The following is a 15006-nucleotide window of genomic DNA, read 5'->3' on the forward strand; positions in this document are numbered from 1 at the left end:
GTACATTACATGTCCTTTTTTCTCAAAAAAGATGTGTCTTCAGTGCTTTTACTTTCAATTTTGGGGCAGGGAGAAGTATAAAATATGAGCCTATCTGACTTTCATTTATAAAACTGGTAGCTTTAGAAGCAGATCATCCCTCAGTGTTATTTACATAATGCAGATAAAACCATGGGCTATAGAAAAAACAGCTAAAAACTTAAATTTATGGTTTGGTTTTGTAATGTCTTCACCTGTTTCATGCTACTTGTGCTGCCTCCCTGGACAGAGACATAAACAGGATGCATGGTAATTATCAAGACTTTTGCAACCTTGGGGTGTAGGCTTCTGTTTTAAATATTTATTAGTTAGGTAAACACAGTCTGTGCTCCTTTGGTACATTTTGTGTGATCACACCAAGCGCAGCTGTCTGTTGCTGCAGCACAGACAGGACGTGTTCCTGGAGGCTGATCCAGGATGTGTGAGCATCCACACGATGTGTCCTTGCTGTCACCTTGGGCTGTCTTTAGAACTGACTGTAGGTACAAAGAAATATTCACAAACTGATAATCTAACTGCCTTTTCAGATCATTACCTCACATTAGGATTTGGCTGATATTTTGACCTTAAACAACAATGGTTGATTAATCTAACAAACCTTTCCATCTTAAAGCACTATTCCAGTTAGCTTTACAGTATTTACTTGCAATTGTATTTGCTGTTACCTTCACTGAGATGCCTCAGTGTAGATCAGAGCAGAGACCATTGAGGAAGGATCTGCTTGGAAAAATACGAGTTCTGAGAGTGGGTATGTATGGGACATAGAGGAAAATAATGAGAAGTATTTGACTTTAAAAAAACTGTTCTGTAGTTCTTGAGGATGTAGAAAATCCAGGATTTGTGGAAGAGGAAGCATGGGAGAGAGGATGTGTCAGGGGGAGAACAGACTACGAGGCAGAAATGGAAAAAAGTGAAGGGAGAAAAACAGAAAAAGGTGGAAGTATCAAATCTCAAATCTCTGCATTCAGAAGAGTCTTCTAAGAGAAGACTGCATCAGGTCTTCTTTGGTTATTTATCCAGAACCCTGAAACTAGTGGTCACGAGAAGAAATGAAAAGTTACTAAACAGAAAAGGGTGAGTAGAAGATAAGCATGTCTGGAATAGAGCAGCAATGAAAAAGGTTAAGGAAACATGAGAACAGTTACTTGGGTAGGTGTTGGCTCACACATCTTTAAAACAAACAAGAACTGAAATTTTAACAGGCACTTGCCTGGGGGTTCTGATAGAGTGGAAGAATAAGGAGAGGGTAAAAACAATATCCTGTATTTTAAGTAGCACATAGAACTGGAACAGTCAGCAGATGATGGAGAGCCTTTTAATCTTCTGAAAGAGAAGTAACAAAGGCATCTTAGGAGGCTTGTGCAAATACAGATAACAGGCAAGTTTAGCATTGTTGCAAGAGATGTGTAACCAGTCTGCCTTTGTGCAGTACCTAATCCTGCATGTACTGTCCATTATAATGTAAATTTAAGTCTGTTCATCTCTGAAATACATATGTAAGTGCCATGGGTGATTCTCTAACTGCAAACCCATTGGTCTGAATTTGTAGGTCTTTCTGGGGAGAGGGGTGAGGGAATCCTTCAAAGCATTCCTTAGGAATGTGTTCATAACATTCTAAAAATAAGGAACTTGGTAAGAATTTTTATGCTAGAACTCTGCAAACAGCACTTTGGACAATTCTGCTAATGTTTCAGAGGCACAAAGACCTTGGTATTGCGGGTATTCAGCTATTCACCTCATTAAAAATGAGTGATCATGGGCAAAGGGCATGGATTTATGAATTCAGTGTCTGGTGCCTTGGTAACCTCTAAACAATCAAAGTGATTATTCATTCTGTTATCAGGAAGATGGAAACTTGTGTGTAATCCCTTTTTCCAGATGCAGGGGAGGAGCTGCAATGAACTATGAAAGAAACTGTACAACCCTGGAAGCAAACAAACACAAAAAAATTTTGAGTCATGTCCCTATCTGGTTTCTGTTATCTAAGTATAAAGTGTAGGCCTTTTGTTTTTGCACATCGAAACAGCAAAACAAAACCCCCAATAATACATAATTATGAAACATCTCATTTTGAGGATATGAAGCTTTGCATAAAATGTTTTCAAAGTGCAAAATTATATCATGTATAGGTAGGGCTAGTTACCCAATGTTTTCTTCATTAAGTGGTTTTAGAGCTTTCTTTTCACTTTTCATAATGGCTTACAGCTTTGTTGTTCTGTGCCTAAAATGTTCTTTACCAGGTGTCTGCTTTGTGATTGTTCTCTTCGCAGCCCTGCACGCACACACCCCCAGAGTTGCAGCAACGTGGTTATACTATTAATGATGTGATAAAGGCAGAGCATGTGGGATTTACAGTGTTGAGGAAAATCTGTCAGTGCCATGTGGGAAGGACACAATATAAACCAAATGTCTGTCTCTATCATTTTTCTTAATACAAGTAAATTTTCCTGTTCATTTTCCCCTTGCCTAAAGAAGAATTTATTCTTATATTGCTAGCATAGTTGTGTCGGTTTGGATCCTAAAAACTGAGAGTGCTGCTGCTTTAGGCTGCAGATGGTGTCCTCTCTTCACCGTCATGGTAAGGACTGGGGATCTCTAGGATGCAGCTGCAGATGGATATACCATGCTGAGCTTTGTCTCTTTAAGCCTCTGTTTGCTGTCAGAGAGTTTAGACAGTGCCTAGAACAAAAAATCCCAAACCTAAACATATTCTAAAGTCAATGTAGTAAATGTCCTCAAGTGTTCCTGTACCTGGTATATCCAGCATAAGAAAGATCAGTAAAACCATCTCTACCTGATTTTTTTCTAGAGCTGACCTTTAAAAAACAATGTGCAAAGCTTATCAGTAACAGCTGTGTTTCCAAATTTTCATTCTAACTTTCCATTCAGAAATCACTGATTATTTTTAGGTTCCTAGCTTGCAAATATTTCACATTCAGTAAGAATATTTTCCCCTTTTTAAAAAAAGTCATAATGTGGATGTCTTCATCTGAGGTAGTTGTTTAAATTCCTTGTAATCAAGAAGAGAAATGAGTAGTTCTGAGGCCTGACTCATTTCAGGTGCTTGAGACAGAAGGATGTTTCCCTGGGCTGATTAGGAGGGAGGAGAGGTGAGTAGCTAGGTCAGGTGATGATCTGACCTTGTGGATATTCATTTACATGCTGAGGGAAATGATTCCTACTGTTTGCATGAATATTTTCCTTATGAAGTGTATTGATGAGATGAACAAGAGAAGTCTGTGAAGGGTGGCTTGAAGCAAGACATGCAATTATTACATTTCACAAATTTCTGCAGATCATTCAAATAAAAAATGTTGGCTTTTTAAAACAACCTCTGTTTACATAGCAAGACCTGATTTAGAAGGTTCATCCTTCTACGGTACTTAATAACACAGGAACACCCACATAAATGCTATTTCATAGCTTTGCTGTAGCTCTTGCAATGTCAGTTCTGCAACATCTGTAAAAGAAATGGAGACCTGAAATGAGTTTGATTGCTTTGGAGGTTCTTAATTAACTTTAAATGCAAACTGAAATTCTGCTTTGTTTATCTTCAAGAGAAACAGATACTTTCTCTTTTAAAAAACACTGCCTAAAAGGTTTTAATTTCAGTTTCTTAGTGCTTTCTATGTTTTTTGAGTAAACTTGTGAATTTTTGTTTCCTGCAGCAGGGAGTTTGGGAAATGAGGGATAATTCTGTGGTTGCAAGAGTTTAGAGGGAACTAGAGACCTGAGTGTTCTTCAAGAATGCAGAAAAGTACCATCATTGAATCAAAATAAGCCAGGTTAACCTTTTCTTACATTCCTCTCCCTCTCCTTGTACAAATCCAGCTGGTTGTCTCTAGCTGTGCCTATGTGACTTCCATTGAAGGCAGTGGTAATCAGACATCTCTGTTTTCTTTATCAATTATAAGTTGGTCGCTGTTCTTTCCAAAAACACGAAGGCTGATAGGTTGGCTCCAAAATGTTTGGGAGTTAGTGTTCATATGTATTGCTGTGCTTTCACTACAATTGGTGTCTCTCCTGGCCCTAAATTACTGTGGTTTTATTCAGTTTATTTTTAATCTAGTACTGACTTTTTTTTTTTTTTTTTTAGGAGCTCTACCACGTACCAAATGGGATGTCTCCAGGGAAGCTCTCTCATGGGATGGTGTATGGTGTTGTGCACCGAACAGACAACAACCATAAGAGAGAAATGGTGGTTTATGGCTGGTCAGCTGACCAGCTGAAAGAGGAGATGAATTACATTAAAGAAGTGAGTTACATTTTCACCTCAAAATTTGTCAAATACCCTTTCCATATATCCATGTAAAGCTGTGAGAGTATAATGGGATGACAGATGTCTAGACCAACAGCTCAGTTTGAACTGGGAACTTACTCTGAAGCTAGATGCTGGCCTTGGTAGTATCTGAGTTGGGAAAAAAGCATGCTCTATATCTGGGAACTGTGCTTGCTGATGGAAGAAACTATGTAAGCAGACACCTGAAAGGGTAAAGTCTCTCTCTTCCTCTGCTTCCCCCGTCCCCAAACCCCCCAGCTTTGAAAAGGCTTCTAAATTAGGTGACATAGTAAAATCACTCGGGTATATTTTGGGGCAGCCTTAAAATAGTCAGCCTAATAAGGATGTCTTTGTACTACTTTCTCTGTGTCTGCTCATTTATCACAGTTGGCAGAAGATCTCCTGAAAAACAAAAGCTGCATTTCTGATCCTGCTTGAAATTTTTCTGTTCTTGAAACTCAGCATCTCTTTGCCCATCGGTTCTCAGACTGTGGCAGTAACACCCTAATTACCTCAGGGCAAATCATCTGACCTCTTTCCATCCACCATCACCACCCAGGAGGCTGTTGGTCAGTGCTTATCGTGTTACACTGATTCAAGTGCAAACTGGGTTGATAGACAAGGGAGGAACCCTGAGTCAATCGAGCAGTGTAAAGCACTGTAATCATGTGTGCTCCTTACATCTGCCTGGCAGAGTTCACCACTCTAAAGCTGCTGAGGTTAGGGACTGGCAGGGTCTGCCCGTGCTGCAGTGCTGGTGAGGCACACAAGCTGCTTTGGCTGCTGTTTTCCTGCCTGGGTAGTTTCTCTGCCCTGCTGGGGTGGTTCAAGGGGCAGGTGAATTGGCACTGCCCTGTCTGTAGTACCTGGGGATTGCTTGGGCTGAGACCCTGCCCTTGTCTGTCCCTTATGGAGGGACACGTCAGACCAGGTGAACAGCTTGTGCATTCAGGGTACTGATGCTTTCAGGAAAAAGTGGGAAAGACATGGGAAGAACCATGCTGTCTTTTGCTCTTCCATCTTCTGGAAAGCTGTGTTCAGCTTTGCTAATTTGTGATCTTTGGTCTGCCAGAGTAGTGTTGTCTTTAAAAGCAGAATCCTAAACAAGAGTCCTCAGCTTGTGCCGTGTATGTGCTGACTCAAATAGACCAAAAATGATGGGCCATGTCAGAGCTGCTGACAGCTTCCTCTGCCTGAGTCAAATTTGCATCTTGCAAGAGAGTGTGCCTGTGCATGGGGAGGCACAGGGTGAGTGCTTCTTTCCTGATGTGCCAGGCAGGAGTCAGCTCCCTTCTCTCTTCCTCATCCCAAAGGGTGGTTTGGGATCGTTTGGTGGCCAGTGCCCCTCTTTCTGGGAGACAGTGGGGGGGATTCTGTGCAGAGCTGCTAAAAACATCCCCTGCTGAAATTTACCTCGCCCCACTGTGCAGACACAGTAAACTCACTGCCCTACATGATCTGCAACCAGCCTGTGTTTGGTAAGAGGTGAGGACGGGAAAAAAAAGAAGTTGAATTACGTGGGCTGTAGGGAAACATAATTGCAGTGGCATGTAAAGCCAAACTGGAAGCCAGCTTGGGGGTTTTGAAGGTTTGAAAGGCAAGGAATAATTTGCATCCATAGTTCTTGAAATCAAATTGAGTTCTCTGTTCTTCAGATTTGAAATTGCATTGGTAAATGTAAGCTAATTTGTTGTTTAGTTAGATACAAGTCTAAAAGACTGAAATTAAAAATGTTTATCTGCAATGGATACCCAGGGGTATTTTAAAATACCGCTTTTAAAAGTATGGACATATATTAAGTCTGTGCCTTATTTTCAGAAATAAAACAATATATGGTCAAATTAATCTTAATTAATTTAGTAATCAAGTTAGAATGACTTATGGATATTTAATTTAAATTAATTTATTTAAATTATTAATTTACAAGTGTTTAAGCATGTATAGAGAAGTTTAGAATTACTCATAGTGACAGTTATTTGTATCATGACTATGTAGACAAGTCTTGAGATTTAAGTTTTTGTCTTTTTCTTGAGAATAAATTGCTGTTACGCAGAGATAGATTAACAATGGAAATTACAGAGAGTGACAATGAAGAGCATAGAGAAAAAAATCATGTCCTACTGAATAAATGGTATAATCCAAATTTTTGATAAAGGTGTTTGATTTTTCTGACACCAGGTGAGAGCAACTCTGGAAAAAGTAAGAAAGAAAATGTATGGTGAATATGATGAAATGAAACGAAAAATACAGCAGCTTACAAATGAACTGAAAGTAAGTATCCATTCATTTGCAGGGAAAGCAAATGTGAATAACTGTCCCAGTGTTGTCTAGAAATTACTTCTGCTTTAGCAGAACAGAACTCATCTCCCAAACCACTCCAGTTCACTGTTTTATGACATCTGTAATTTCTTTTCTTTATTTTTCCATCCAAGCAGGATAGGGATGCTTTTGCATGTGAAATTAGTAACTGGCTGGAAATTCTTGGAAATAAAATAATGATCCTGATACCATTGCCTGTGTGTATTGGTAATTAGTGGAGATGGATGTAACAGCTTCCAGGTGAACCAAATAAATAATATTGATAATTAGGAAAACCAGATAACTTTGAGTCATTTCGACACTTTGCTCTGTTTTACTGAATCTATTGCTTAAACACTAAGTAAAAGAAGTAGCAATATTCATTAGTATTAAAGTGCTAAGAATTACTTACCTTTTGGTTTTTAATGGAACATTTCAATGGTCATTCAATGACCTTTCTTCTGACATGCTGCTTTAGCAATAAAAGGTTTTGCACTCTGCAAAAATAGCCTTCATATTAAACTGCTGAGTTGTTTGATCCAAAAAATCTCCCTGAAAATTTGCTTTGAATTTATGTTTAGCATTGATTTTCACATCCCTGATTCAGAGGAAGCTTTGGCAATTAAAAGTATTCTGACTTCAAGGGACTGTGACCTTGACTTGTGCCCTTCTGCCATTCTCATTTGGAGGTTGTCAGTTCCCTGCATGCTGTATTAGGTACAAAAATCAGAATGTGCTGTAAACTGTTACTTTCATTCTGTGCAACTGGTCTCAAAAAAGAGGAAAAAAAAATCCCCCTGACTTGAGAGGAAGAGAGAAAACACAGTTTGCAGAAATCGAGTTAAATAGTCATAATGCTACCAACAAGAGTCACTCTCTTCCCAGCATGCATGTAGTAAATGCTGATTCAGGTGCAGCTTTGTTGCTTTTGCTGCTGATCTTCACTGAATAGCAGTGATGATATCCTGCACTTCCAGAACTTCTGTCAGACCAGTAGAAATCCTGCATGAGTCAGAAATGCTTCCTTAATTAAGGGTTTCTGACCAGCTCTGTCAGAATATCTAGTTCTGCAGAAAATTTGCAGTTCATGAAGCTTCCTTCTGACTTAAATGGCACATTAGGAAACATCCTTCCCTTTTTTTTTAATACTTTAGACTGCCTGAAAGGAAGCACAAGTGTTGTTCTTCCTAATAACATGAACTTTTTGTTTGGTTAGTTATTTGGGAGCTGATTATGGTTTTATATGACTACTGTTGTCTTTTGTGCTATTTGAGACTCCTGTTTATAATCCTTTCTATACTCTTTTCTTCAGCTTTCAGTCACTGTGCTTTTATCTTACCTATTTCCAGGACAACTTTTTGTTCGTAAAGTTTGTTTGAAATTTGTTCTTCCAATATCCTGCCCTGGGCTTCTTCACACAAGTTCTTACCTTGTAACCTTCTTAATCCATCCAAAGCATATCTGCTTTCATTTGTTTTACATGAGCACACGTTTATAGAAGTTTAACGGTGACTACTTGGCCTCTGCTCCCTATGCTGACCTAATCTGTGTATGGCTTGGTTACTACACACTTGTCCCCTGTATCAGTCCCTGGTGCTCTTCTGTTTTATCAAGAAACAAATCTGATCCATCTAAGAATGTGAGCTGGGCTGGCTTCCATTAGTAACACTCCTTTCCTCCTTATTATTGGATCATTTGTAATTATTTACACTGTTTGGGTTTTGGTCTCTTCTTGAATGATGTCATTTTGTGTCTTCACCGCCCCTCCTCCCCTCAGTTTTTAAGCATGTGTGTGTGTACATATCAGAAAATGACTAATTTTCACACCACAAAGCCCTCTGGCTTCCCCTCCCTGCTTTGTACTGTTTCATCCTTACGTCTTCTTGATGTTGCTTCTTTATGTACCTGATTAGTCAGTTCCTTCTTAATTAAGGCTTTTCTACAATTCACAGTTCTAGGCTTCCTTATTTCTTGCATTCTTCTGCTTTTCGCTCTTAATTTTTACAATCTGCCCACTCTATGTATATAATATTTCTGAATGGACAACTGCCAATTGTCCTCTTGTCCTTTCAAGAAGAACAGCTTATAGAATGGTTGCAGACTAACAATAAATTTAGATACTCATGCCCAATTTCTGTTAGATTATTTGAATTATAAGTTTTGTTTCTTTGTTTGTAAGAATATACTTTGAAGCCTGTATATTTTGAGCATCCTAGTACCATGAAAACGACCTTGGTGTCTTTCTCTTCTGTAGCTCTCTTGGAAAGAATAGGTAAACTTGCTCATTATTCTATATAAAACTTTTTTTTTTTTTTTTTTTCCCCCTGCTCAGGTGACAAATGCTCATCAGGAATCCTTAGAGAATCATGTGCGAGTGCAGGCTGCAGCCTTAGATAGCTTTAGCGAAATGAACAGCTCCTTGACATCAGCATCAATAGACTTGCAGGTACATCTTCATAGCTGCTTCCCAGCTCATAGCTGCCTTTTCTAATATGGATTTCAAAGCATACAGAAAACATGGATGACAGATACAGATTCTAACACTAAGCAACACCATGAAGTACTGTCGTGGATATCTAAAGCACCTGATTTAGGAAACAAAAATGTTCCAGAAGTTCTTGTGTTTAAAAAAAAAACATTAAAAATAGTGTACTGTAAAGAGATATAAAGAGATACTGATATGCAGCAGACTAATACCACAAGTCATGTCTCTATGAAGGATCTAAGGTGAAGATGTGATTTGGTCTGTGTAGTGCAAAATGGTGCATTTACTGACTTAGTTCCACCTTCAGCTGGTAACAGAAATTAAGTGGCATGTTTGGAGACACTTGTGAGATTTTATATACCTGTGAAATGCAGGGGGAGGGACAAGGTGGGAATTTTCTTTTTTAAAGACTTCAAAATTCTCATTTATGTGAACTGAACTACTTAATGTCCCTGCTTTCTTCTATGTAACAAGAATGTTACATTTTTGTACATTACTTTTCTGTTTTCAGTCCACTGCATTTTGTATATATGGCATGGCCCTTGGAGAGAAGGGAAGATTATTCATACTGAAAACTATCTGTGTTCCTTTTTGTTTTTTAATAGTGTTCCAGGAGTTGATTTCACTGAGTATACTCCTCATGGAAATACCTTCTAGCAACAACAAAAGACATAATTTTAAATGTTAAAACTTGCAAAACTGTTCACGCTGCATTAATATGTCAGGAAGCTCATTAAATGTGCTGTCTGTTTCATAATCTCTTGCCTATATTAATTCATCAAATTACTTCTGATTTTTAATATGTGTTTTTCCTCTTTCTTCTAGAAAACTCTAGTGGATGTTACATTGGAGAACACTGACATAAGGGAACAAATAAGGAATTTAAAACATACACATGAGCAATCTATGGAAAAGCTGAGAGAAAAGCAAAAGCAACTGGAAACGGCACAAATTGAAAATCAGTTACTGAAATTAAAGGTGTGGTATATAAACTCCCCTAAAAATACTGCACAGTAAAGGCATTAGGTGGATGTTAAATGAATTCCTTGGCTTTATCTGTAAAGGGTTCTTCATTCTTCATGCCCTCGTCATGCCCTCAAGCTCACTTATTCCTGTGATTCAATACTGGTTTAATAAGGAAGAATCTGAGCTGGCGACAGGCAGTCTTCCCATAACATGGGACATAACATAAGAGTCAAAGATGTTGACAGGTGAAAATTCAAACCATTAAGTGGTTATTAGCATCCATTCCTATTAATTGAAGGAATATTACAACTCTACACATTGCTACATGAATTTCTTGGTGTTGAGTTTCTTTGGTATTGCACCATTTTTAATAGGTAGTCTGTTGAGTCTTATGAGCTTGTGGTCAGCAGGTAACAGCAAGCATCTTCAAAAGAGAGTTAAGCTATTTCTTTCAAAGAAATTCAAGGGAATGGAACACAAACTGCAAGGTTTAATATGACAGAAAGCTTGACCATGTTCTCCCCTCATCAGCCAAATGTATTCCTTTAATCTCAAAAAAACGCAAATAAAACAAACCAGAAACCTTTGTCTCTGTTAACATGGCTCAAAGTAGACCAATTTGCATATAGTACTAAATCAGAATTTGTCAAATTTTGAAAATTGTTATTATTTCTGGTAAAGTTTCTGAAGTTGAGGTGACTGCAGCTATATTCATGTTTAATTTTGTCAGAGAAGATGTTTCTTTCTGGCTGTTTTGCTTGTGACTAGAACTCATGCTTAATGATGAATGGTTAAATAGGAAAATGTAAGTGCCCTTCATGTTCTGCTTTCCTCTCACAGTGAAGCTCTACAGGCTATAAAAGTAGCTGTATTTTGCACCTGCTATTGTCAGCAGAAAATAAAAAGAGGGAAAAACCAAGTAACAGAAGCAAAGATGATGCAATTAAAATTCTAAAACAGAAATCTGGGCTTCACTATGATGTTAAGGACATGCCCCAACAAGTCAGGGAAAGAGGTATGCCTGCTTCTCAGAGTAGGGAACTGCAGCTTAAGTCTCAGTTCAACTGAGTGTGTAAGGATTTGTTTATCTTCAAGCGTGTCAAGCTCTGCAGAATACATGCCCTGCATTTACACAGCAGAAGTGTAAATTCTGCCCTCACATTTTCAGTTTTAGTACCAAGTTGGTGAATAATCTACCTCATTACTCTTTGACAGTTAAATATAAAATAGTGTTTCAAAAAGTACCAAGACATCTAGGAATAGGAATTCATTCTAGGAGTGAATGTAAGAGGATGGTGAGGGATCTGGGAGGCTGGTGTAACTACTGTGTACCGTGATTACATTCTGGGTGGAGAACACAACACACCTGTGGGGCTTATTAAGGAGGTTTGGTTTATTCATAAATGTGTAATAACTTATGAGTAGAGATGTTGCTTAAGTGTATTATTACAGATGCCCTGATACATCCACTTTTTAATGCTTGCTTTTATTATCCTCATTGCTCAAGGTATAAGGAAAGGAATGATGGAAATAAAAGGCCAGAGATCCTATTTCAGTTCAGTGTATCTTAAGGAATCTGTGGTTTAATAATTGTCTTTCTCTAAATGATACTATTCTTTTGGGCTTCCTGAAATTTGGAAGGTTCATTAAACTCCACCCCCTCTCATAAAGTACAGGTCACTACCTGTGCCCCAGGGCTGGCCTAGGTGAGATCACAAAGGGGACAATTGCAGTAAAAGTGGAGTCCTTCAGGGTTCATCCCTTTCCAAAGAATGAAACCAAGAGAGAGCAGGGAGGGTACTGCAATAAAATATTGCTTTGAGTGTTCAGGGTCATTTAAAAACAGGAGTTGAGTGTAGTCCATCTCTAGTCCGTGCTTCAGTAGAGTGGGGGGAGACAGTATTGTTTCAATGGGGAAACAAGCCAAGTGACTAGGAGGCTGTTATGGAAAGGTTCAGCAAAGAGGCATGGCCTGATCTTGGATAAGCAATGACTAAATGCACTTAATTCAGACAACATGGAACTTGATGGAACAGTAACTTCTACAGATTCACATTATGTGAAAACTGGCAGAATGCTGCAAATGGCCTTGATGCAAATGGAAATCTACTTTTGCAATGTCAGATTTTTAACAAGGGGGAGCTTAACCAAACTCTTTATTTTCTCATCACGTGAGCTCTCTTCCTTCTGTGGGCAACCTTCCTCTCTCATAGGTGGAATCAGCGCAGGAAGCCAATGCTGAAGTCATGAGAGAGATGACCAGAAAGCTGTATAGTCAGTATGAGGAAAAAATGCGAGAAGAGGAACAGAAACACAAGGCTGAGAAAGAAATGCTCCTGGTATGTACAGCCAGTCTGTAAGAGCAGTACTTAGCTTGGATGTAGTTTCTCAATCTCTTCATTCTCTGGAGTTGACGTGTGTTCCTTTGCTTCTGTGTCTGTGATTAATCATGCCATAGTTACTAAGCTTTCCAAACTTTTGGGGTTGTAGGAATAAGAAAAATATGTGTTCAAACATAGTAATATCAATGATAATCTAGATTTCAAAATCTGAAATAGGGTAATTAGGTTTTTCTAGACTTCTGATTCTCTATAAAAGGAAAACACAATGTCCAATTTTAAGTGAATTTAAGAAGGAGAAAGGGAACAACTTCACTGGATGCTGCTGGAGCAAGAACTCCCCTGTGCCCCAGTTTCCCTCCCCCTCAAGTTAAACGTTTCTATGAGCAGTCAGTTGTTGTATTTTTTTAAATTATAGAGATAGATAATGATGGAGATTGAAGATAGATGCCCCTTTTTATTCATAATGCTTTACATGTAAGGAAAGTACAAAGCTGAATGTGGCCAACTATGGTGTTCAGAAAGCTGTCTTTTGCAGCATCATAGTTTTCTCATGCTGTTATTTAACAGCATCCTCAGGGAAAAGGAAGGGAAATCAGCTATCTAAGAAATGAGTAAAAGTTTCTCTTGGATTGTCATAATGATGTTTTACTAATGCCTGTGTATTTCAAAGTACCCCCAATCTTTTGCTCTATATAATTCATTTTTAGGGTCATAACTCCTCCAGATTTCTGAGCAGGTGTGAAAAGCTTTGATCTCCTTAAGAGCTATTAGCATGGCTCTATAGCTGAAAAGAAGAAGAAATATTCCTTGTTAATATATATAACTATTATATAATGGGACTGTAAATGTTCTTGTTTGTAGGAGGAAACAAATCGGCTTCTGAAGGCTATTGAGGAGGCAAATAAGAAGATGCAGATTACAGAAACAAGCATACAGGAGAAAGACCAGAGAATTGGTGAGCTGGACCGGCTGATTGAACGCATGGAAGAGGTATGAGAGCTGATTGCTGCCTTGAGAAGAAATGCACACGTGCATGGAGGAAATTTCACGTGTTATTGTTCTGCTGCTCAATTCCCTGCTCAGTGACATACCACTGCTGTTTTTACATCTCAGTTACTGTATTTATATCAGTAAATGCACCTGGACTGCCATAGAGACCCTGTGATGAGGAGGTGGTTCTCTCTTCCGGGTGGTCCTTACAAGGCAGCATTTATTTAGGAAATGAACCATTATTTTAAAAAGAGACTTTAAAAAACATTCAGTGTCCCTTCAGGGTGCAGGGTGTCCTAAGCCTAATCAAGTAATAAACATAAATGACCTAGAGTCTCTTAGAGATGTTGTTGTGATAGGTCCACAGAGTGCACAGAGCTCTGTCTGGGGATGGGTAAGGAACTGGTGGAGAACCTACAGGGTCAGGATTAAAGGGAGAGCAGGGACAGGTGACATTGGAGTGGGGGCTGCTCAGCCAGGAAGACTGAAAGGCTGAGGCCCTTTACAGACAATGGGAGCAGACTCTTGTTCACAAAGCCTGGTCCTCATGGGGATTTTCAACCACCCTGACATCATTTGGAGGGACAACACAGCAGAGCATAAGCAATCCAGGTTCCTGGAATGTGTTCATGATAACTTCCTTCTCCAGCTGATAGAGGAGCCAATGAGGAGAGGTGTTGTTCTGGACCTTGTTCTCACCAACAAGGAGGAGCTGGGGAATGTGAAGCTCAAGGGCAGCCTTGGCTGCAGTGACTATGAAATGGTCTTGGATGTACTTTGGCATTTCTCATTTCATTAAATGGCAGGCATCTCATTATCTTTAAAGATTCGTGCCTCACTATCTTGAGTACAGGAGCAGAGAGTGTTTTAGTCAGTGGAGGGAGTCTTCTGCTCTTTCAAATGAAGTGGTTTTGTTCACCAATTTCACTTTATTGTAATACATATTTATTATCAGTATCTGCTGAGAAATACATTTTTATAAGCCAGTCTTGTTGGCTTGACTGGTTAGTCCAGTGTGCATTGAGCCCCTTTTGTCTAATGCTTGCAAATCCATTAGTAGGCTTAATGATTACACTGAGAAATTACTCGGCTTAATGTGCCCCTGCAGTGGCTCCATTAACTTAATCTGGGCTTCAGCCTACAAGTTTTAAGTATTATGCACTGAATGTAGGATTGCAGTGCAGTTCACAAGTACAAATGAGTTCCTTCACATTAGTTCTTTAATCTGCTCTTATCTGGCTGATACTCACCCAGTGAGACTGAATGCCTCTTAAATTGCCATCAAGGTGGATAACACACTTATGCTTCTCTGTTAACTTGTTTGACTCAGACCCCAAGTCCTCATAGATCTTTACAAGCACTTAAAAATAAACAGGGGTGAAGAAAATGCAGAAATACCTTTTATCTCAGTCTTGGATGTTTGGAATGATAATGTGGGCAATTTGACATTTATGTAAAGGTTTTGATGACTCATCTTTTTATTAAAAAAAATTCAGTTTCAAGTACAACTACATCTTCATATAGGAAATTGAAAACTGATCTTGTGTCCATGCATAGCTGGGAAATTTATTTTATTATTATGTATTCTGTGTTCCTTGGCTATAGAA

At 38.8% G+C, this 15006-nt stretch overlaps 1 protein-coding gene across 2 annotated transcripts in view; it reads left to right on the forward strand.

The window, feature by feature from the left end:
* MYZAP (myocardial zonula adherens protein) overlaps positions 1-15006 on the forward strand; it is a 52588-nt gene that overhangs the window by 10824 nt on the left and 26758 nt on the right. For both annotated transcript variants that reach the window (XM_058846554.1, XM_058846555.1), the window contains exons 3-8: positions 4136-4294; positions 6497-6589; positions 8949-9062; positions 9927-10079; positions 12281-12406; positions 13271-13399. In XM_058846554.1, coding sequence (XP_058702537.1) covers positions 4136-4294; positions 6497-6589; positions 8949-9062; positions 9927-10079; positions 12281-12406; positions 13271-13399 — 774 coding nt within the window. The remainder of the gene's footprint in view (positions 1-4135; positions 4295-6496; positions 6590-8948; positions 9063-9926; positions 10080-12280; positions 12407-13270; positions 13400-15006) is intronic.

This window comes from Poecile atricapillus, chromosome 11 (genome assembly GCF_030490865.1).
Source record: "Poecile atricapillus isolate bPoeAtr1 chromosome 11, bPoeAtr1.hap1, whole genome shotgun sequence".
NCBI lineage: Eukaryota > Metazoa > Chordata > Aves > Passeriformes > Paridae > Poecile > Poecile atricapillus.